Source organism: Pelophylax lessonae (assembly GCF_965119305.1).
Source record: "Pelophylax lessonae genome assembly, chromosome: 1".
Lineage (NCBI taxonomy): Eukaryota > Metazoa > Chordata > Amphibia > Anura > Ranidae > Pelophylax > Pelophylax lessonae.
In genome coordinates, this window is record NC_138768.1 from 499056824 (window position 1) to 499082027 (window position 25204).

Genomic DNA, 25204 nt, shown 5'->3' on the forward strand with positions numbered 1-25204 from the left:
TATTGCTTCGCGTCAAAAAACGCAGTAAAAAATTGCGTGACTTTGAAGTCATGGTACAGGCATGGCACAGGTGATGGTATAGGCATGGCATAGGTGATGGTACAGGCATGGCACAGGTGATGGTATAGGCATGGCATAGGTGATGGTACAGGCATGGCACAGGTGATGGTATAGGCATGGCACAGATATGGTATAGGCATGTCACAGGTCATGGTACAGGAGATGGTATATGCCCCCTTTCAATGCAGTGACCAGCGTACATGCCCCCTTTCAATGCAGAGACCAGTGTACATGCCCCCTTCAATGCAGAGTTCAGCGTGCGTGCCCCCTTCAATGCAATGAACATTGTGCTGTGCCCCCTTCAATGCAATAAGCACTGTGCTATGCCCCCTTCAATGCAATAAACACTGTGCTGTGCAACCACAATGCAGAGTTCAGCGTGCATGCCCCCTTCAATGCAACTGTGCTGTGCCCCCTTCAATGCAATGAACAATGTTCTGTGCCCCCTTCAATGCAATAAACACTGTGCTGTGCCCCCTTCAATGCAATAAACACTGTGCTATGCCCCCTTCAATGCAATAAACACTGTGCTGTGCCCCCTTCAATGCAATAAACACTGTGCTGTGCTCCCTTCAATGCAATAAACACTGTGCTGTGCCCCCTTCAATGCAATAAACACTGTGCTGTGCCCCCTTCAATGCAATGAACACTGTGCTGTGCCCCCACAATGCAATGAACACTGTGCTGTGCCCCCTTTAATGCAATAAACACTGTGCTGTGCCCCCTTCAATGCAATAAACACTGTGCTGTGCCCCCTTCAATGCAATAAACACTGTGCTGTGCCCCCTTCAATGCAATAAACACTGTGCCCCCTTCAATGCAATGAACTCTATGCTGTGCCCCAACAATGCAGAGTTCAGCGTGCATGCCCCCTTCAATGCAACTGTGCTGTGCCCCCTTCAATGCAATGAACACTGTGCTGTGCCCCCACAATGCAGTGTTCAGCGTGCATGCCCCCTTCAATGCAACTGTGCTGTACCCCCTTCAATGCAATAAACACTGTGCAGAGTTCAGCGTGCGTGCCCCCTTCAATGCAACTGTTCCGTGCCCCCATCAATGCAGAGTTCAGCGTGCGAGCCCCTTTCAATGCAGAGCGCCACAGCATTGTCCCCAATCACTGCAGAGCGCCACAGCATTGTCCCCAATCACTGCAGAGCGCCACAGCATTGTCCCCAATGATTGCAGAGTGCCACAGCATTGTCCCCAATGATTGCAGAGTGCCACAGCATTGTACCCCAGTGATTGCAGAGCGCCACAGCATTGTCCCCCAATGATTGCAGAGCGCCACAGCATTGTCCCCCAATGATTGCAGAGCGCCACAGCATTGTCCCCCAATGATTGCAGAGTGCCAGCATTGTCCCCCAATGATTGCAGAGCGCCACAGCTTTGTCCCCCAATGATTGCAGAGTGCCAGCATTGCCCCCCAATGATTGCAGAGCACCAGCATTGTCCCCCAATGATTGCAGAGCGCCACAGCATTGTCCCCCAATGATTGCAGAGTGCCAGCATTGTCCCCCAATGATTGCAGAGCGCCAGCATTGTCCCCCAATGATTGCAGAGTGCCAGCATTGTCCCCCAATGATTACAGAGTGCCAGCATTGTCCCCCAATGATTGCAGAGCGCCAGCTTTGTCCCCCAATGATTGCAGAGTGCCAGCATTGTCCCCCAATGATTGCAGAGTGCCAGCATTGTACCCCAATGATTGCAGAGTGCCAGCATTGTCCCCCAATGATTGCAGAGTGCCAGCATTGTCCCCCAATGATTGCAGAGTGCCAGCATTGTCCCCCAATGTTTGCGAAGTGCCAGCATTGTCCCCCAATGTTTGCAGAGTGCCAGCATTGTCCCCCAATGATTGCAGAGCGCCACAGCATTGTCCCCCAATGATTGCAGAGTGCCAGCATTGTCCCCCAATGATTGCAGAGCACCAGCATTGTCCCCCAATGATTGCAGAGTGCCAGAATTTTCCCCCAATGATTGCAGAGCGCCAGCATTGTCCCCCAATGATTGCAGAGTGCCAGCGTGCGTGCTCCCTTCAAACTTACCTGGCGGCGGGGCGGCTCAGCTTCTTCCTCTTCTGCGGCGGGTCCTTCTCCCTCGTCTCGGCGGCAGGAACCGGCGGGCGGCCTGCTCCCTTCAAACTTACCTGGCGGCGGCGCGGCTCAGCTTCTTCCTCCTCTTCTGCGGCGGGTCCTTCTCCCTCGTCTCGGCGGCGGGAACCGGCGGGCGGCCTCTCCTTTTCTCTGAGCGGCGGTGACGGTGCGTGACTGACTCACGCACCGGCACCGCCCCCATTGCGACGTCAGCGATATCCTGGATGATGATTGGTCCAGGCTGTAGACTGGACCAATCACAGCCAGGATATCAGAAAGTGGGGGTGTCCAACCGCAAAGACTTGCGCCCAGGATACCCCCCTACCCCCCAGAAGGCAGCCAATCGGCGCCTCTTCTGGGACGTAACCCCCCCCCCCCAGCCACCAGTTCCAGGCAAGGCCGGCGAACCCAATTTTTTTTTTGAACAACTTTATTTGTTCGTTTTGGTTTTTTTTTTTTTTTTCTTTTTTTAGGGGTAGGGGGGCGGCGCCCTGGCGCCCCCTATGCACGGGCCGCCACTGGATAATAATAAACAAGTACTGGTGATAGAGAAGAAGGTTGACAGAGTTCCCATTGTAACGATTACCCCGCAGGAGCTGTTGGTGATGATGGGTTCTCTGTTCTGCCATGACTCTAAGCTGCTCAGTCTTTGCTGACACACGTTGTAAGTTGGAGGCTGCTCACACCTGTGTAATGCAAGCAACCTGGTGGTAAATCAAATAGGTATATTTTGACAAAGTAAGTTAGACAATGCATGAATCAGTAAATGGACTGCTGACCCCATTTGAACAGGCTAAACTAAATAAGGTGAACACTAGGGATGGCCTTGCGGTTCGCCCGGCGGTCGGCTCGCGGCAAATTTTGGTTGTTCGCAAGTTCGCAAAAAGTTGGACTTTTGCCGATGTTCGCGGCGGCCATATTAGTTTACATTGGGGAGAACTTTGACCCATGACACAGCCGTCAGGTGGAACGGGACAGCCAATTGAAACATTTCAGCACATGGACATGCCCCCTACCTTATAAATAGACCAGAGCTGGCGGCCATTTCACATTCTGCTTTTTGTCAGCGTAGGGAGAGGTCTGCTGTGTTCATCAGGGAGAGATTGCCAGTGACACAAATAGGTCTGTTAAGATCCAAAAAAGTCCTTTTCAGGGCTGGTATTTGGTATAGGTCTACTACAGTCTCTTTTCATTTTAGGGACAGGTAAGCTGTGTTCATCAGGGACAGAGCGGCAGTGACACAAATCGCTCTGTTAAGATCCACAAAAGTCCTTTTAAGGGCTGGTATTTGGTATTGGTCTGCAGTCTCTTTTCAGTGTAGGGACAGGTATGCTGTGTGTGCACCAGGGACAGATCGGCAGCGACACAAATCGCTCTGTTAAGATCCACAAAAGTCATTTTAAGGGCTGCTATTTGGTATAGGTGTGCACTGCACTATATATGGGTGTAATACACATATAATATACTTTGTAATATAGAAAGCATATTATAGTGGATTTGTATTGTGTACTGTGCAGCATTGTGACTGGTGTGTTGAGCGTTGCTGCAGCAATACTACAAACAGTGACAAAAGCACTTTAATGTATTATAACTGGTGTGATAGACCAGTGACCCCACAATACCACATATTGAAGTGGGATGTTATTTAACAGTATACTTTAATAACAGTGTATTGTAGTCCTGCAAAAATTTGGCCTCTTCTGCTGCGTTAACCATGCTACACACAGTGACAACAGTTACTGGCCAATTATTTGTAGAACTGGTGTGATAAAACTGTGGCCCCCAATACCACAGATTGAAGCGGGGTGTTATCTGAGTATGTGTATTTGTGTCCTGCAACAATATTGCCTCTTTTGCTGCGTTTACTCTGCTACACACATGGCAAACTCACTGGCCAATTTTTTTTGTACAACTGGTGTGATAGATCAGTGGCCCCCCAATACCACATATTGAAGTGGGTGTTATCTGAGTATAATTTCATAAGTGTATTTGTGTCCTGCAACAATATTGCCTCTTTTGCTGTGTTAACTCTGATACACACAGTGCCAAACTCCCTGGCCAATGTTTTGAACAACTGGTGTGATAAACCAGTGGCCCCTTAATACCACATATTGAAGTGGGGTGTCATCTGAGTATACTTTCATAAGTATATTTGTGTCCTGCAACAATATTGCCTCTTTTGCTGTGTTAACTCTGATACACACAGTGCCAAACTCACTGGTCAATGTTTTGTACAATTGGTGTGATAGATCAGTGGCCCCCAATACCACATATTGAAGTGGGGTGTCATCTGAGTATACTTTCATAAGTGTATTTATGTCCAGCAACCATATTGCCTCTTTTGCTGTGGTAAATCTGATACACACAGTGCCAAACTACCTGGCCAATTTTTTGAACAAATGGTGTGATAAACCAGTGGCCCCCCAATACCACATATTGAAGTGGGGTGTCATCTGAGTATACTTTCATAAGTGTATTTGTGTCCTGCAACCATATTGCCTCTTTTGCTGTGGTAACTCTGATACACACAGTGCCAAACTCACTGGCCAATTTTTTGAACAACTGGTGTGATAAACCAGTGGCCCACCCAATACCACATATTGAAGTGGGGTGTTATTTAACAGTATACTTTTCTAAGAGTGTATTTTAGTCCTGCAAAAATTTGGCCTCTTCTGCTGTGTTAACTGTGCTACACACAGTAACAACAGTTAGTGGCCAATTATTTGTAGAACTGTTGTGATAAACCTGTGGCCCCCCATTACCACAGATTGAAGCGGGGTGTTATATACCTTTTTCCAGATATACTGTGATTCTCTAGAGACTCTAGAGACTTTTGTCACATTAAAAAATGACAGGCAGAGGAAGAGGCAGGCCCTTCCGCAGGGGTGGTAGGGGTAGGGCAGGAGCAGTAGGCCGGAGTGTGAAGTTTCAGAAAGTGCGTTCGATTACATCAAAGGATGCACCAGACTTGGTTGAGTGGCTCAATCAGCCTTCCTCTTCTGCACCCTCCTCATCCTCTCTATCTGCACCCTCTTAATTCTCTGCTGTGTGCTCCCCCAAAGACTCCACCACCAACACCACCACCACCATATACCCTCCGCTTGAGTCACTGGAATTATTTTCCGATTCATCACAAGACATTTGCGATGCGCAGCCATTGTTGGCATCGGATCAGGAAGAGGAGGTAGCAACAGCCACCACTCAGCAGTCTGACGACAGTACCCAGATCAGCCCAAGGAGGTTGGTCCCCGCTGTTGCTGCCTACTCCGAGATCTCGAATGTTAGTGGTGGGGAAGGTGACGTGGATGATGACGTGTCTATGGACGTCACGTGGGTGGCCACAAGAGAGGAAGAGGAGGGGAGTTCAGAGGGAGAGACGGACCAGCAGATAGGGAGGAGAGGCAGGCGGAACTTGCATTGCACAAGAGGTACAAAGCATACTGCAAATGCATCAGGAGCGAGCCATCAACCATGTACAGTCACATCTGGCACTCCCAGGATGCCGGCACATGGCTCCACAGGTTGGGCTTTTTTTAATGTGTCCGTTGCTGATAATAATGTTGCCATCTGCAGCCTTTGCAGTCAACGCATAAGTCGCGGTAAGCCCAACACTCACCTAGGGACGACCGCCTTAAGAAGGCACCTGAACTCCCATCACTGAGCCCAGTGGGAGCAACACTGTCAGAACCCACAAAACCACACTCCAGGCTCTAACAGTGCAGCCTCTTCTCCTTCTCCTTCTACCCTCTCCTCACAATTGTCCTCCACTCCACCTTCCATGATGCCGTCGTCACGTTGTTCTAGAAAAAGGCAAGCTTCTGTGGCCCAAATGTTGGAGCGGAAAAAAATTATGACGCCGGATAACCCTCTTGCCCAACAATTGACTGCTGGCTTGTCGGAACTGATAGCCCGCCAACTACTGCCATATCAACTGGTGGACTCGGAGGCCTTTCATAAATTTGTGGCCATTAAAACACTACAATGGAAGGTTCCAGGCAGGAAATATTTCTCGCAGAAGGGCATTCCAGAGCTGTATGGCCATGTTCAGTGGCAAGTGAATATATCTCTGGCACACAGTGTTGGTGCCAAGATACATCTGACCACAGACACATGGTCTAGCAAACACGGGCAGGGAAGGTATATCACTTTTACTGCCCACTGGGTAAACCTTCTGATGGCTGTCAAGCATGTAACCTGTGGCACCCGTGTAGATTTAGTTATACCACCACGGATTGCAAGCAGGCCTGCCTCTTCTTCTCCTCCTCCTCCATCCTCCCTCTCCTCCTCAGCTGACTCCTCCCCTTCCGCTGCTACCGTCTCTTCCACTGCGCCGCCCAAGATCCCCAGAACCTATTCCACATGCCAGGTGAGACATTGCCATGCTGTGCTGCGTCTGTTGTGCCTGGAAGGCAAGAGCCACACTGGTCCTGCACTCCTTTCAGCTCTGCGTTCACAGGCAGATCAGTGATGACACCGCTGAATTTGACAGTTGGTAACATGGTGTGCAACAACAGTGCCAATCTGCTGAGAGTGCTGAAACAGGGCAAAATAACACACGTGCCATGCATGGCACACGTCCTAAACTTGGTGGTGCAGCGAATTAGTTGGCAAATACTCTGGGGTCCAGGACGTCTTGCGGTAGGCCAGGAAAATCTTGGGCCATTTCCGAAGATCTTACACAGCCATGGCTCGCCCAAACACCAAGCAGGGGACACCACCGTGTAACCAGGAACCCCAAATAGGAATCACCGCTATGACATTAAGTGAGGGTGGAAACTCACCAGATATAATGGCTCCCCTACTCTCATAGGCAGGCTAATACACGGAAGTATACTAAAATCCACAACGGTTCAGTTCCTTTTCCCCTTTTCCTCTCAGCGTGGATAAATAATCACCAGGTGGCCCTTTTAGGATATGAATACCTCCTTTGTCCTCACGACCAGCACCACGTTTTCACATATGCCCGGCAACAAGGGAGAGATAAAAGGCCGCACTAGTGTGATATTGTCTTGAAATAATATCATTTATTTACACCACACTAGTGTTGAGCGAACACGGACTGTATTATTCGTGTTCGTACCGAATAATTGGATTTTTGTTACCCGAACACGAACACGGACACTTTACTGTATATTCGGGTAAAAATCCGTGTTCGGTCGTTTTATTTCCGGGTTTTGCATGCTTTGGCGCTCTTTTCATGGCGGGCTTTCAACAGCCAATCAACAATCGTTTAACTGGTGTGCCTTAAGCCATCCCAGCCATGCCTGCAAATGTCTCAGTAGCTGTGATTGGCCGTCTGAAGCATGTGACCAAGTCTTTATAAGTTCGAGGCAGCCGCAGCGGCGTCATTATGCTGCTTAGATCAGGGACAGAGCACACATCAACGTGCTGGCTGCTGATTAGGGAAAGATAGGCAGGAAAAAACCATTTGTGTCCGGATAGAATTGAGGGACAGGTCGGAGTGTTTAGGCAGGGCGAGTTGTAGGCATTTTAGGGATAGAGTCTGCTGAATTATAGGGTCAGTGTCTTCTGCAAACTACAATCGATATTGCTGTGTGGGGGGTGGGGTCTGCACTCAATCCTGATCTACGATCTCTTCTCAATCCTGTTAGGGAGAGGCTGCTGCTGAATTTTAGGGTCAGAGTGTTCTACAAACTACAATCGATATTGCTGTGTGGGGTGGGGTCTGCACTTAGTTCTCCTGATCTACGATCTCTTCTCAATCCTGTTAGGGACAGAGTCTGCTGAATTTTAGGGAAACTGTGTTCTACAAACTACAATCGATATTGCTGTGTGGTGTGGGATAGGAGATAGGCAGGTGTCAGTGATCCACATCCATTTTTCTGTGTGTGGGCTGCAGTGAACACAATCTTTTTGGGGTGCAGTGAACACAATCCTTTTGGAGTGCAGTGAACAAAATTTTTGTGGGGTGCAGTGAACAAAACCTTTGTGGGGGTACAGTGAACACAATCTTTGTGGGGTGCAGTGAAGACAATCCTTGTGGGGTGCAGTGAAGACAATCCTTGTGGGGTGCAGTGAACAAAATCTTTGGGGGGTACAGTGAACACAATCTTTGTGGGGTGCAGTGAACAAAACCTTTGTGGGGTACAGTGAACACAATCTTTGTGGGGTGCAGTGAACAAAACCTTTGTGGGGTACAGTGAACACAATCTTTGTGGGGTGCAGTGAAGACAATCCTTTTGGAGTGCAGTGAACACAATCTTTGTGGGGTACAGTGAACACAATCTTTGTGGGGTGCAGTGAACAAAACCTTTGTGAGGTACAGTGAACACAATCTTTGTGGGGTGCAGTGAACACAATCTTTGTGGGGTGCAGAGAACAAAACCTTTGTGGGGTGCAGTGAACACAACCTTTGTGGGGTACAGTGAACACAATCTTTGTGGGGTGCAGTGAACAAAACCTTTGTGGGGTACAGTGAACACAATCTTTGTGGGGTGCAGTGAACACAATCTTTGTGGGGTACAGTGAACACAATCTTTGTGGGGTGCAGTGAAGACAATCCTTTTGGAGTGCAGTGAATAAAATCTTTGTGGGGTACAGCGAACACAATCTTTGTGGGTGCAGTGAACAAAATCTTTGTGGGGTACAGTGAACACAATCTTTGTGGGGTGCAGTGAAGACAATCCTTGTGGGGTGCAGTGAAGACAATCCTTGTGGGGTGCAGTGAACAAAACCTTTGTGGGGTACAGTGAACACAATCTTTGTGGGGTACAGTGAACACAATCTTTGTGGGGTGCAGTGAACAAAACCTTTGTGGGGTACAGTGAACACAATCTTTGTGGGGTGCAGTGAACAAAACCTTTATGGGGTACAGTGAAGACAATCTTTGTGGGGTGCAGTGAAGACAATCCTTTTGGAGTGCAGTGAACAAAATCTTTGTGGGGTACAGTGAACACAATCTTTGTGGGGTGCAGTGAACAAAATCTTTGTGGGGTACAGTGAACACAATCTTTGTGGGGTGCAGTGAAGACAATCCTTGTGGGGTGCAGTGAAGACAATCCTTGTGGGGTGCAGTGAACAAAATCTTTGGGGGGTACAGTGAACACAATCTTTGTGGAGTGCAGTGAACAAAACCTTTGTGGGGTACAGTGAACACAATCTTTGTGGGGTGCAGTGAACAAAACCTTTGTGGGGTACAGTGAACAAAACCTTTGTGGGGTGCAGTGAACAAAACCTTTGTGGGGTGCAGTGAACACAACCTTTGTGGGGTACAGTGAACACAACCTTTGTGGGGTGCAGTGAACAAAACCTTTGTGGGGTACAGTGAACACAATCTTTGAGGGGTGCAGTGAACACAATCTTTGTGGGGTGCAGTGAACAAAACCTTTGTGGGGTGCAGTGAACACAACCTTTGTGGGGTACAGTGAACACAATCTTTGTGGGGTGCAGTGAACAAAACCTTTGTGGGGTACAGTGAACACAATCTTTGTGGGGTACAGTGAACACAATCTTTGTGGGGTGCAGTGAACAAAACCTTTGTGGGGTACAGTGAACACAATCTGTGTGGGGTGCAGTGAACACAATCTTTGTGGGGTGCAGTGAACAAAACCTTTGTGGGGTGCAGTGAACACAACCTTTGTGGGGTACAGTGAACACAATCTTTGTGAGGTGCAGTGAAGACAATCCTTGTGGGGTGCAGTGAAGACAATCCTTGTGGGGTGCAGTGAACAAAATCTTTGGGGGGTACAGTGAACACAATTTTTGTGGGGTGCAGTGAACAAAACCTTTGTGGGGTACAGTGAACACAATCTTTGTGGGGTGCAGTGAACAAAACCTTTGTGGGGTACAGTGAACACAATCTTTGTGGGGTACAGTGAACACAATCTTTGTGGGGTGCAGTGAAGACAATCCTTTTGGAGTGCAGTGAACAAAATCTTTGTGGGGTACAGTGAACACAATCTTTGTGGGGTGCAGTGAACAAAACCTTTGTGGGGTACAGTGAACACAATCTTTGTGGGGTGCAGTGAACACAATCTTTGTGGGGTACAGTGAACACAATCTTTGTGGGGTGCAGTGAAGACAATCCTTTTGGAGTGCAGTGAATAAAATCTTTGTGGGGTACAGTGAACACAATCTTTGTGGGTGCAGTGAACAAAATCTTTGTGGGGTACAGTGAACACAATCTTTGTGGGGTGCAGTGAAGACAATCCTTGTGGGGTGCAGTGAAGACAATCCTTGTGGGGTGCAGTGAACAAAACCTTTGTGGGGTACAGTGAACACAATCTTTGTGGGGTACAGTGAACACAATCTTTGTGGGGTGCAGTGAACAAAACCTTTGTGGGGTACAGTGAACACAATCTTTGTGGGGTGCAGTGAACAAAACCTTTATGGGGTACAGTGAAGACAATCTTTGTGGGGTGCAGTGAAGACAATCCTTTTGGAGTGCAGTGAACAAAATCTTTGTGGGGTACAGTGAACACAATCTTTGTGGGGTGCAGTGAACAAAATCTTTGTGGGGTACAGTGAACACAATCTTTGTGGGGTGCAGTGAAGACAATCCTTGTGGGGTGCAGTGAAGACAATCCTTGTGGGGTGCAGTGAACAAAATCTTTGGGGGGTACAGTGAACACAATCTTTGTGGAGTGCAGTGAACAAAACCTTTGTGGGGTACAGTGAACACAATCTTTGTGGGGTGCAGTGAACAAAACCTTTGTGGGGTACAGTGAACAAAACCTTTGTGGGGTGCAGTGAACAAAACCTTTGTGGGGTGCAGTGAACACAACCTTTGTGGGGTACAGTGAACACAATCTTTGTGGGGTGCAGTGAACAAAACCTTTGTGGGGTACAGTGAACACAATCTTTGTGGGGTGCAGTGAACACAATCTTTGTGGGGTGCAGTGAACAAAACCTTTGTGGGGTGCAGTGAACACAACCTTTGTGGGGTACAGTGAACACAATCTTTGTGGGGTGCAGTGAACAAAACCTTTGTGGGGTACAGTGAACACAATCTTTGTGGGGTACAGTGAACACAATCTTTGTGGGGTGCAGTGAACAAAACCTTTGTGGGGTACAGTGAACACAATCTGTGTGGGGTGCAGTGAACACAATCTTTGTGGGGTGCAGTGAACAAAACCTTTGTGGGGTGCAGTGAACACAACCTTTGTGGGGTACAGTGAACACAATCTTTGTGAGGTGCAGTGAAGACAATCCTTGTGGGGTGCAGTGAAGACAATCCTTGTGGGGTGCTGTGAAGACAATCCTTGTGGGGTGCAGTGAACAAAATCTTTGGGGGGTACAGTGAACACAATTTTTGTGGGGTGCAGTGAACAAAACCTTTGTGGGGTACAGTGAACACAATCTTTGTGGGGTGCAGTGAACAAAACCTTTGTGGGGTACAGTGAACACAATCTTTGTGGGGTGCAGTGAACAAAACCTTTGTGGGGTACAGTGAACACAATCTTTGTGGGGTGCAGTGAAGACAATCCTTTTGGAGTGCAGTGAACAAAATCTTTGTGGGGTACAGTGAACACAATCTTTGTGGGGTGCAGTGAAGACAATCCTTGTGGGGTGCAGTGAAGACAATCCTTGTGGGGTGCAGTGAACAAAATCTTTGGGGGGTACAGTGAACACAATCTTTGTGGGGTGCAGTGAACAAAACCTTTGTGGGGTACAGTGAACACAATCTTTGTGGGGTGCAGTGAACAAAACCTTTGTGGGGTACAGTGAACACAATCTTTGTGGGGTGCAGTGAAGACAATCCTTTTGGAGTGCAGTGAACACAATCTTTGTGGGGTGCAGTGAACAAAACCTTTGTGGGGTACAGTGAACACAATCTTTGTGGGGTACAGTGAACACAATCTTTGTGGGGTACAGTGAACACAATCTCATACTTCTGAAGCTTTGAGGGTGCTGCATGTTCTATACTCCTCCTCCTCCTCCTCATCCATCCTTTTAGGTGTACAAACAATAGTAATTGGGGCCTAGTGTGCTTCTGTACGTGTGAAAAACATACACTTTTTTTTGATCATATTTCCTATTCCGCTATTCAATAAAAACCTTTGGGGCTCAATTAAATTGCGGAATAGTCTGTGTCGGTACGTGTGAGATCCACCTTTCCAAGTTTTTGGGGTTCATCTCATACTTCTGAAGCTTTGAGGGTGCTGCCTGTTCTATACTCCTCTTCCTCCTCTTCCTCATCCATCCTTTTAGGTGTACAAACAATAGTAATTGGGGCCTAGTGTGCTTCTGTACGTGTGAAAAACATACACTTTTTTTTGATCATATTTCCTATTCCGCTATTCAATAAAAACCTTTGGGGCTCAATTAAATTGCGGAATAGTCTGTGTCGGTACGTGTGAGATCCACCTTTCCAAGTTTTTGGGGTTCATCTCATACTTCTGAAGCTTTGAGGGTGCTGCCTGTTCTATACTCCTCCTCCTCCTCATCCATCCTTTTAGGTGTACAAACAATAGTAATTGGGGCCTAGTGTGCTTCTGTACGTGTGAAAAACATACACTTTTTTTTGATCATATTTCCTATTCCGCTATTCAATAAAAACCTTTGGGGCTCAATTAAATTGCGGAATAGTCTGTGTCGGTACGTGTGAGATCCACCTTTCCAAGTTTTTGGGGTTCATCTCATACTTCTGAAGCTTTGAGGGTGCTGCCTGTTCTATACTCCTCCTCCTCCTCCTCCTCATCCATCCTTTTAGGTGTACAAACAATAGTAATTGGGGCCTAGTGTGCTTCTGTACGTGTGAAAAACATACACTTTTTTTTTATCATATTTCCTATTCCGCTATTCAATAAAAACCTTTGGGGCTCAATTAAATTGCGGAATAGTCTGTGTCGGTACGTGTGAGATCCACCTTTCCAAGTTTTTGGGGTTCATCTCATACTTCTGAAGATTTGAGGGTGCTGCCTGTTCCATACTCCTCTTCCTCATCCTCCCTTTAGGGTAGGAAAAAATTTATTCGGGCCTAGTCTGTGTTTGTACGTGTGAGATACACAGTTTTTTATCCTATTCCGCTATTCAATACACACCCTTTTGGTGTAAAAAACATTAAATTGCGGCATAGTTTGCATATTTGACTGTGAGATACACCCGTGCGATACTGTTGTTCTTTTGTTCCGCTATTCAATAAAGACCTTTCTAGGGCAAGATCTTAAATTTCAGAAATATGAGGAGAGCGTCAAATAGGGGCCGTGGCCTGGGTCGTGGTGGTGCTGCTGCTAGAGCTCCTGTTGCAAGGAGAGGACGTGGTCGATCTGTGCCAGCTACACGCACAAGTGAAACACCTTCCTCAAGTGTGAGTAGGCGACAGAACCTGCATCAGTATTTGGTAGGGCATCATACGCCCCTAGAAGTGATGAGGCCAGAACAAGTGGAGGCGATAGTAGATTGGTTTGCTGCTGACAGTGCCTCCAGTTCCTTCACATTGTCTCCCACCCAGTCTACTGCAGAAAGGTCACAGTTGGCACCTGCAGCCGATGTCCAACCGTCTTTCACCTCACCCCCTTGCAAATCAGGCAAGCAGTCTGAGCCCCAAGCCATACAGCAGTCTCTTCTTCTTTTTGATGACTCTGTCAGCAGGGTTTCCCAGGGCCATCCACCTAGCCCTGCCCCAGAAGTGGAAGAGATTGAGTGCAGCGATGCCCAACCACTTATTTCTCAAGATGAGTACATGCAAGGATCATCGCAGCACGTCTCCGATGATGACGAAACGCAGGTGCCAACTGCTGCGGCGTTCAGCATTGTGGAGACCGACAAGGAGGGCAGGGGTGAAGACTGGGTGGAAGATGATGTGGAGGACGATGAGGTCCTCGACCCCACATGGAATGAACGTCATGCAGGTGACCTGAGTAGTTTGGAGGAAGAGGCGGTGGTCGCACAGAGCCACCAGCACAGCAGAAGAGGGAGCAGGGTGCAGAAGCGGAGCGGCCGTGCCCTAGACACTACGCCCGCTACTGCCCAACGCAGCAAGGGAACGAGCGCACCAAAGTCAGCTCAAAGGAGTTCTCTAGCGTGGAAGTTCTTTAGAAAATGTGCTGATGACAGGACACGAGTGGTTTGCACCCTGTGCAATCAGAGCTTGAAGCGAGGCATAAACCTTCTCAACCTGAGCACAACCTGCATGATCAGGCATCTAAGTGCAAAGCACGAGCTGCAGTGGAGTACACACCTTCAAAACCAAGAAACGTCTCTGGCTCATCCTGCTTCCTCTTCTGCTGCAGTCCCGGCCGCTCCAGCCACATCTGTAGTGATACCGGCACCTGCCACCCCGCAAACAGACGATCTGTCAGCAACACCACCAACTGGGTCACCAACAACCATCTCCACAATGTCCCGTGGAAGCGTTCAGATTTCCATCTCCCAAACACTTGAGAGGAAGAGGAAGTACCCCCCTACCCACCCGCGATCCCTGGCCCTGAATGCCAGCATTTCAAAATTATTGGCCTTTGAAATGCTGTCATTCCGTCTGGTGGAGACGCACAGTTTTAAAAACCTTATGTTGGTGGCTGTCCCACAGTACGTCGTGCCCAGCCGCCACTACTTTTCCAGGCAAGCCATCCCTTCCCTACACAACCAAGTGGGGGAAAAAATCAGGTGTGCACTGCGCAACGCCATCTGTGCCAAGGTCCACCTAACTACCGATACGTGGACCAGTAAGCACGGTCAGGGGCGTTATATCTCCCTAACGGCACACTGGGTAAATGCAGTGGCGGATGGGCCTGAGGCGGATAGCAATTTGGCGCATGTCCTTCCACCACCGAGGATTGCAGGGCGCTTCAGTTTGCCTCCTGTTCCTAACTCCTCCTACTCCGCTTCCTCATCCTCTACCGCCTCCTCATCCGGACAGCGTAACACCTTCACCACCAACTTCAGCACGGCCAGGGGTAAACGACAGCAGGCAGTTTTACAACTTGCCTGTTTGGGGGACAAACCACACACCGCGCAGGAGTTGTGGAGGAGCATGGAACAGCAAACAAAAGAGTGGTTGCTGCCAGCGAGCCTCAAGCCCGGCCTGGTGGTGTGCGATAACGGGAGAAATCTCATAGCAGCTCTGGGCCTAGCCGGTTTGACGCACATCCCTTGCCTGGCGCATGTGCTGAATTTGGTGGTGCAGAGGTTCCCTAAAAACTACCCCGATATGTCAGAGCTGCTGCAGAAAGTGCGGGCCGTTTGTGCGCACTTTCGGCGTTCTCACCCTGCTGCTGCTCGCCTGGCAGCGCTGCAGCGTAACTTCGGCCTTCCCGCTCACCGCCTCATATGTGACGTGCCCACAAGGTGGAACTCCACCTTGCACATGCTGGAAAGACTGTGCGAGCAGCAGCAGGCCATAGTGGAGTTTCAGCTGCAGCACGCACGCGTGAGTCGCTCTGCGGAACAGCACCACTTCACCACCAATAACTGGGCCTCCATGCGAGACCTGTGTGCCTTGTTGCGCTGTTTTGAGTACTCCACCAACATGGCCAGTGGCAATGACGCCGTTCTCAGCTTAACTATCCCACTTCTATGCCTCCTTGAAAAAACAATTCGGGCGATGATGGAAGAGGATGTGGCACAGGATGAGGAGGAGGAGGAGGAGGATGAAGAGGTAACATTTCAAAGGCTTTCAGGGCAGTCATTCGCAAGGGGCTCCGAGGGTGGGTTCCTGCACACACAAACGCCAGGGACACAATTGTCCAGCAGGGGCACAGTTCTGGAGGATGAGGAGGATGAGGAGGAGGAGGAGCTGGAGGAGGAGATGGAACCATGTTCACAGCAGGGTGGCACCCAGGCCAGCTCATGGCCATCACTGGTGCGTGGCTGGGGGGATACAGAGGACACGGACGATACACCTCCCACAGAGGACAGCCTTTCGTCGCCTCTGGGCAGCCTGGCACACATGAGCGATTACATGCTGCAGTGTCTCCACAACGACCGCCGAGTTGCCCACATTCTAACTTGTGCTGATTACTGGGTGGCCACGCTGCTGGATCCCCGTTACAAGGACAACGTACCGTCCTTAATTCACTCACTGGAGTGCGATCGCAAGATGCGCGAGTACAAGCGCACGCTGGTAGACGCGATGCTGCTGGCATTCCCATCTGACAGCGGGGCCACAGTGGAAGCACAAGGCAGAGGAGGAGGAGGTCGCCAACTCAACCAGGGCAACGCCAGCACCTCAGAAGGCAGGGTTAGCATGGCCGAAATGTGGAAAAGCTTTGTCAGCACGCCACAACAAACAGCAGCACCAGCAGCTCAGATGGAACGTCTTAGCAGGAGGCAGCATTTTACCAACATGCTGGAGCAGTATGTGTGCACACGCCTACATGTAGTGAATGAGGGGTCTGCCCCCTTCAACTTCTGGGTCTCCAAATTGGGCACATGGCCTGAGCTTGCCCTTTACGCCTTGGAGGTGCTGGCGTGCCCTGCAGCCAGTGTATTATCTGAACGGGTATTTAGCACGGCTGGGGGTGTTATAACAGACAAGCGCAGCCGCCTGTCCAGAGACAATGTGGACAAGCTCACGTTCATTAAAATGAACCAGGCATGGATCCCACGGGACTTTTCCGTACCTTGTGCAGAATAGCAATGGATACCGACCTTACCCAGCCATTGTTCCATTTTTGCTCTTTCTCACTCTTTTGGGGTGTACCCTCATTTAAAATTTGTGAAAAGAAGCAGTGTTGGCTACCTCGTCCTCCTCCTCAGGGCCAGATTAACGTAGGGGCTATTGGAGCTGCAGCTCCATGCAGGCCCCTACCTTTTATATAGGCCCCGGGTTGGCCATATTCACTGTGACCGCTCTTCTGTCACTTGTAAACACAGAAGTCTGGCTTCTATGCTCGCTTCCCCAGGCAGCACCCTCAGAACCTCCCCACACAGCGCGAAGGCCGGACAAGGAGGGACAGTTGCCGATGCATGGATGTGTTTATGGGCTTCAGAGACAGCATCCCATGTTGAATTAGGCATGCATGGCTGCACCCTTCCTCCTCTGGGTGCATGCCAAGGCACGGCCCTTAAGGCCCTTCAAAATCCTCAGCACCAAGACCATGATGCTCTTAATCCGGCCCTGGTCCTCCTCCACCGCCGCTTCCACCTACACCGCCCATAGGTGTGCGCAGCCTATTGCATTAGGGTGTGCACCCCAAAGTTGAAATACACATGCATGTGTTTGCCTACATGTACATGGCCCGGATACATTACTCTCCCTGCTGGCAAAGAGAAATAGAGCAGAGCAGGTGTGAGGGAGATCTTTCCCATCTCCTCACTGGCAAACAGAGCGATAATGCTATGTGCCCTAGGTGATTAGGGTGTGCCCAGGTACACCAGGCACACCCTGTGCGCACGCCTATGCCACATCCACCACCACCTCAACCTCCCTCCTACTCCTTATGGGCCTCGTCCTTCAGAGATGAAGAACATTGTTTTATTTTTCTGTTTTTTTTTTGTTGTTTTAAGTTATTTCCCTATCCACATTTGTTTGCAGAGCACTTGCCATGCTCTTAACTACGTTTTGCTGCCATTTGCAGCACTCTAGCCCTTTCCATTGGTGTTTTAGAGCCGTTTTAGTGCCTTAAAGTTCGGGTCCCCATTGACTTCAATGGGGTTCGGTGTCCGGGAAAAGTTCGGTAAAAGTCCGGGACACGGACCCGGACTTTTTTTTAAAGTTCGGCCGAACCCGTCGAACACGGACATCTAGGTGTCCGCTCAACCCTACACCACACCATATGAAAAGGCACTCACAAGCAACATAAATAAACAGGCAGTATTGCAAAAAATGGTACTCTGACAGTTCCTCTCACCCACTCCACGTCGGTGTTGGGTCCCTTCCAGAGCTCCGCTCGTGTCACCCGCATACTTCCGGTCGCCGTAGGTTCACGCTCTGATGCGTTTCGTCATTTCCGACTTTGTCAAAGGACGTCCTTTAAAGTGAGGATCCAGTGCAGAGGCTGTATGAAAGATATTCTTCTCTGCCTCAGTGCGGTACCTCTTCAGGAGACCTGTTTTGATGGCATTCTTGATCTCATGGGTCAAGGGTGTGTCTCCCATGGTGTCTGTCATGCTCTGGAGCAGTTGTGCATTTAGAGGGGCAATGAGAGAAACTGTTGGGTTGCGCTCTTCTGACATCAGCAAGGTTGCATCCTCCATTGGCTTTAATGCACTCACAGCGTCCTCTGCATTTGACACATCTGTTTCATTGAGAGTGCAGAGATCAGCCTCTTTTCTGACTTCTGGAGACAGCAAGGTGGCACAAACTGCAGGTTGTTGTTCTAAGAACCTCTCGACCATGTCATATGTGCTGTTCCATCTTGTTGGCACATCAGTTATTAGCTTATGATTCTTCAGGCCCAGACATTTCTGTTTCTCTTTTAGACAGTAGCTTGCTCTAGTGCTGTGGTAAAAGAATGTGATATTCGTTGCACTCTGCCGAGAAGCCTGGAGAGCGTGACCCCTTTCAGTGCCCGCTGACATGCAAAATTGAGTGTATGGGCGAAACATTTAACATGAGGAAATTTACCAACTTGAGCTGCAACTATCATGTTTGCCACGTTGTCGGTCACAAGCACTACAGATTTATCAGACAGCTGCCATTCTTCCACGACATGAGACAGTAGCTCTGCCAGATGAGCACCCGTGTGAGACTCATAAATTGCTCTCGTTTGCAACACATGTGACAAGACCTGCCAGTCCTTAGTAATGTAATGTGCTGTTATTGTTACATAGGACTCCGTCGTGACTGAAGTCCATGAATCACACGTTATTGCGACTCGACTGGCTTGGTTCATTGACGCAAGTACCTGAGCTTTGGTGTCGTGGTAGAGTGCAGGTATAACATTTTCTGTAAAGTGACTGTGTGACGGGATCTTATAATGTGGCTCTAGCGTCTTCAAAAGGTAGCGAAACCCGGGGTCGTCCACAACAGAGTAAGGCCGTAGGCCCTTGGCGATGAAAGCTGCCACAGCTTTGGTTAGTTTCTTCCCTTTTTTAGAGTTGGGCGGATAAGTTGACAGTATGGCATAAATTCTTGGCTGATCTGGGTCTAGTCTTTCCTTGGCAGTGGCACTGCTGGTGGCGACAGGTGTTACTAACTCAGAGTGAAAACGGCTAACATGGTTTCTCAAGTTCGTAGTATTGCCTAGGTATTTAATTTTTGTGTGACAGGCTTTACACACAGCATGTGTCTTGTCCAACTCGCGCTTCCCTGTTTGTTCGTAAAATCCGAAATGTGCCCAGATGTTTGCTTTTAAAACGCTAGGTGCATTTTTTATCTCTCGTTCTTTTTCTCCTTCTGCCATTACCATATTACCATGTATGTGACGGAGACAGATGACGTAAGTTGCCAAATTCTGTCAGTGTTAAAAAAAAAAAAAAATGCACTTGTAAACTAAGCCGCAACAAGCAAACAACATATTTCATAAAATATTACTGTCTGTCTGTCTGTCAGTCCCTTTTATGAATGCACTGAGCCAGAGACCCCCCTTGCCCCACAGCTGCCTGACACTGAGAGAGACCTCCCTCCCCTCCACACCTTCCCCCACAGCTGAGCTGACACTGTCAGAGAAACCCCTTTCCCCACAGCACAGTGACAGAGACCCCTCATCCTCCACAGCTGACACTGACACAGACCCCCCCCTTCCCCCACAGCTGACACAGACACAGACCCCCCCTTACTGACACAGACCCCCCCTTCCCCCACAGCTGACACTGACACAGACCCCTCTTCCCCCACAGCTGACACTGACAGAGACCCCCCCCCCACAGCTGACACTGACAGAGACCCCCACTGACACTGACAGAGACCCCCCTTCCCCCACTGACACAGACTTATCCACCAATCAGCTGTGTTCTTTGCCTTTTTTTCTCCCAGGCGCGGGAGGGCATGGCGCGACTTGGATGATGTAATTTCCTAATCGATGTTGCCGTCCCCCCCGAATCGATGCAGAATCGCGAAGGGTCGCATCGCGATGCATTGATTCGCCGATTATATTCCGCAGGCCTAATTGGCTGCATTGTGAATATGCACCTTAGATAATACGTATTTTAAAACTGATACTGGTCTTTTTTATGTATACTGTGAGTCTCATAGAAAATACATTTTTTTTGCAAGGCGATATTGCACATTTTCTCTTCCTTACCCTAAATAATGTTGCCTCCAAACAAACAGGCAAAAAGCAGAAATGTAAAAATCACTCTGAAATATAAAGTGTGAACATGAAAGAGAGCTGGTTAATAGGCGAAAATGTTAAGCGTTATTGTGTTAAACCTACAGTATCTCACAAAAGTGAGTACACCTGTCACATTTTTGTAAATATTTGATTATATTTTTTTATGTGACAACACAGAAGAAATGACACTTTGCTACAATGTAAAGTAGTGAGTGTACAGCTTGTCCCCTCAAAATAACTCAACACAGCCATTAATGTCTAAACTGCTGGCAACAAAATGAGTACACCCCTAAGTGAAAATGTCCTAATTGGGCCCAATTAGCCATTTTACCTCCCTCGTGTGACTCATTAGTGTTACAATGTCTCAGGTGTGAATGGGGAGCAGGTGTGTTAAATTTGGTGTTATCGCTCTCACTCTCTCATACTGGTCACTGGAAGTTCAACATGGCACCTCATGGCAAAGAGCTCTCTGAGGATCTAAAAAAAAAGAATTGTTGCTCTACATAAAGATGGCTAGGCTATAAGAAAATTGCCAAGACCCTAAAACTGAGCTGAAGCACAGTAGCAAAGACCATACAGAGCTTTAACAGGACAACATGCACAAGAAAGCCCACATGCTGACGATGAGCAGACTAAGGACAAGGTTTACTGAAACCTTGTTCTGTGGTCTGATGAAATCAATATAAACTTATTTGGTTCAGATGGTGTCAAGCATGTGTGGTGGCAACCAGGTGAGGAGTACAAAGACAAATGTGTCTTGCCTACAGTCAAGCATGGTGGTGGGAGTGTCATGGTCTGGGGCTGCATGAGTGCTACCGGCACTGGGGAAGCTACAGTTCATTGAGGTAACCATGAATGCCAACATGTACTGTGATATACTGAAGCAGAGCATGATCCCCTCCCTTTGGAGACTGGGCCTGCAGGTCAGTATTCCAACATGATAATGACCCCAAACACACCTCCAAGATGACCACTTCCTTGCAAAAGAAGCTGAGGGTAAAGGTGATGGACTGGCCAAGCATGTCTCCAGACCTAAACCCTATTGAGTATCCGTGGCGGGGCATCCTCAAATGGAAGGAGGAGGAGCGCAAAGTCTCTAACATCCACCAGCTCCCTGATGTCGTCATGGAGGAGTGGAAGAGGACTCCAGTGGCAACCTGTGAAGCTCTGGTGAACTCCATGACCAAGAGGGTTAAGGCAGTGCTGGAAAATAATGGTGGCCACACAAAATATTGATACTTTGGGCCCAATTTGGACATTTTAACTTAGTAGTGTACTCACTTTTGTTGCTAGCGGTTTAGACATTAAAGCGGAGTTCCGGCCTCAAAATCGATTTTGGGCCATCCACTTGCTAAGGGAAACCTGAAAAAGAAATGGATAATGGTGATTTTTTTTTTTTTTTTGGTCACTTACCTTATTATAGAAGAAAATATACTCACCTTCCTTCCACTTCCTCCCTCTGCGGCCGCGGCCCGTGCCGTCACTTCCGGTTTGCGATGTGTACACGCAAATTCAGTCATTGATAGTAGTTTAGAGGTAGTTGAGGTTACACACATTTTTTGAAAGCAGAAAAATCGTGTTTAGGTCTGCAATTTACCGGCATTTCAAATGAAAAATGCTTGCAACCACGGTAAACCACGCTTACATTTGGGGAAAACATTTCTGATCATTTTTGAACATATACAAATGTTGAAACAACAAATTTCACCACATGCTTTTGTCTGCATCAAGTGGATGAGTCCAGTACTCTGGTCCTCTCATGCAATTTTCTATGTCTTTGGAGCCTCAGGAACAGTAACATAAGGAGCATTTCCTCACACATGCTCATGATGGGATCCATAGTGAAAACATACAAAATAAGACAGCTATTTACAAGCACACTGCTCTCTCTTTTCTTACAGAATGGCTGAAATAGTTTATACCATAAATTTCTTGTTTTTCATGCATTGTGGGCATTTGTGAGGGTCTCATGAGGTTATCTTTAACCACTTTACCACTAAGCCTATTTTTGACATTTTTTGTTCACAAGTTAAAACCAGTATTTTTTGCTAGAAAACTACTTAAAACCCCCAAACATTATATATATATATATTTTTTTAGCAAAGACTCTGGAGAATAAAATGTCGGTCATTGCAAAATTTTTTGTCACGCGGTATTTGCGCAGCGGTCTTTAAAACGCCATTTTTTTGGAAAAAATTAGAAAAATCACATTTCACTGCATTTAAAAAATACTAAACAGTAAAGTTAGCCCATTTTTTTGTATATTGTGAATGATGATGTCACGCCGAGTAAATAGATACCCAACATGTTACGGTTTAAAATTGCGCCCCCCCGTGGGATGGCGACAAACTACGGTCAATAGAGATCTCAATCTGCGACGCTTAAAATTTATTTAACGGTTACCAGTTCAGAGTTAGAGTGTAGCTCTTTTTTTTTTAATTATTGCCCACGCTCTGGCGATCGCGGCGATACCTCACATGTGTGGTTTGAACAGCGATTTCATTCGCGGCTCGACTTGCTTATACGTTTTTTCTTGTGCGCGAGCTAACGGTGACGGGGGCGGCTAAATTAATTTTTTTTTCCTATTTATTTTTTCTTTTTTTTTAACTTTATTACAGGTTTTTTTTTAAAAAAAAAATCTGATCACTTTTATTGCTGTCACAAGCAGTGTAAACATCCCTTGTGACACCAATATGCAGTGACAGGTACTCTTTATGGAGGGATCGAGGGTCTAAAAGACCCCAAACCCCTCCACTACACTTCCCTGTATGCAAAACGCCGAAAACGGCATTTTTGCATACAGCCGTTTTTTAAATCTGCCGCCTTTTGCAGCACAGTAAGCCGGAAGTGACGTCATGGACGCCGCCTCCGGGTTAAGTCATCGGAGACCCGATCTATGCCGTTTCCGGCATTCATCGGGACTCCATCCAGCCGGCGGACGTGCCGGCTGGTTGCTCGGGGCTCCCGGTGGGACGGGAGCCCCGAGCAAAGCCACGGAAGGCGGCGGGAGGGGGGGGGACGTCCCCTCCCGCCCCCCGGGTAACGATCGAGCGGCTCCCGAGCCGCATCGGTCGTTACCGACGGAAAGCCGACCGTCGGCTTCAAACAACGGTACCGGGATGGTGTCTCTAGCTAGAGGCATCATCCCGGTATAACCCCTTAAAGTCAGCCGACGTAGGTCTACGTGGCTAGACGTTAAGTGGTTAAAAAACACTTCTAACCTCAAATGCTCATAACTACTGCTAAACTTACATAAATACGGTATGTAAAAGCTGTAAAACTGAAATTTTTCACCTTTGGTTTCCAGCTTTCAGAATACGTTTTCAACCGCCCTGTATACGTAAGCCGTAAAACTGTTTGTGGGCTGAAGTATATGTATTCTCGCTGAAGTGTATCAAACAAATCAAAGTTAAAAATGTTTATATATTGCAGTTTATCAGTGCTTAGATGAGGTGGCTTCATGTTTTCAGTCTTTTTACCCAGACTGGACTTCAAACATATCTGTCTTTGTTCATCTCCTCTGCAAGGGAGATGGGCAGATTACTAGTTTACAGATAGAAGATAAGATTGTTCCTTTTTATTTGACAGAAGGCGATAAGGAACTGCATTTCTGTCACGAACAACAGGTTTTTCTGTACTTGCTGAAAGCGTTCTAAGTCACAATTTTTAGTTCTTGACTTAACTAAAATCCCTTAAGGCAAGGGATTACATTGGAACTGTGAGCTGCATGTTTAATTATTGTACTGAGGGTATTAAAGGATCAGATATTAAATACATACTGTATGAAAAAAATTCAGTTTGTGACAACGTTGTAGTTAAAGACTAAAGTTTCTGTCTGCAATGTAAGCTACTACAGAATCACACAATAGTACAACTCTTTCGAGTTCTCCTTAGGTTTACAAAAAAGATAGGATAGTAAATGTAAATATGTGTTTGAGCCATTTCATTTTGAACTGCAAGGTTCGTTTATAGCAGTGTGACCATTATTTATTCTTTCTGTCCACAGTAAACAAACCATGGAAGAAGACCCCTATTTAGAGAGTGATGTCTGTGAGGGCAATCAACCAATATACAGCAACACGCAAGGAGTATATTACAACTATTGCAATCGTGGTGACACTGGTATAAACAAAGAAGATGATGATGTGTATATTTTACCTGATCACTGAAAAGTATTCCATCTATCAAATTTTGACGGCTTTTGGAGGAATCATGTCAGCATGTTGTCCCTGCATTATTTTTGATCCAATGAGTTACAAGACTAAACATGTTTATTTTTTTTATTTTTTTATGTTGTCATCAGTGGTTTTATATTTGTTCCTATTTCATATTTGTGAGAGGATATTTTAAAGAGTGAATATTAGACATGAAGATAAGTTATCAGATGAGCTGACAATTTGCTTCTGTAAATCTACTGGTGTGCAGAGGAGTAGGATTAACCACTTGGAGACTAAGCCATTTTCTGACACTTGTTGCTTACAAGTTAAAATTTGTATTTTTTGCTAGATCCACCAAACATTATATATATATATATATATATATATATATATATATATATATATATTTTTTTTTTTTTTTAAGCAGAAACCCTAGAGAATAAAATGGCAGTAATTGCAATATTTTATGTCACACTGTATTTGCGCAGTGGTCTTTCAAACACATTTTTTTGGGAAAAAATACACTTTCATGAATTAAAAAAAAAAAGTTAAGTTAGCCCAATTTTTTGTATAATATGAAGGATGATGTTAAACTGAGTAAATAGATATCGAACATGTCATGCTTTTAAATTCCTGGAATTCAGGGTGGAATGACGACAAATTACGGTACTTAAAAATCATCATAGGCGAAGCTTTACATTTTTAACGGTTACCGTTTAGAGATACAGATGAGGTCTAGCACTAGAATTATTGTCCTCTCTCTAAAGATTGTGGCAATACC

The 25204-nt window shown here is 47.2% G+C and overlaps 1 protein-coding gene across 2 annotated transcripts in view; it reads left to right on the forward strand.

The window, feature by feature from the left end:
- Positions 1–24765, forward strand: part of LOC309566127 (uncharacterized protein) — a 102261-nt gene extending 77496 nt beyond the window's left edge. For both annotated transcript variants that reach the window (XM_082271183.1, XM_082271184.1), the window contains exon 3: positions 24273–24765. In XM_082271183.1, coding sequence (XP_082127309.1) covers positions 24273–24435 — 163 coding nt within the window. In that variant the 3' untranslated portion in view covers positions 24436–24765. The remainder of the gene's footprint in view (positions 1–24272) is intronic.
- Positions 24766–25204: the final 439 nt, after the last annotated feature.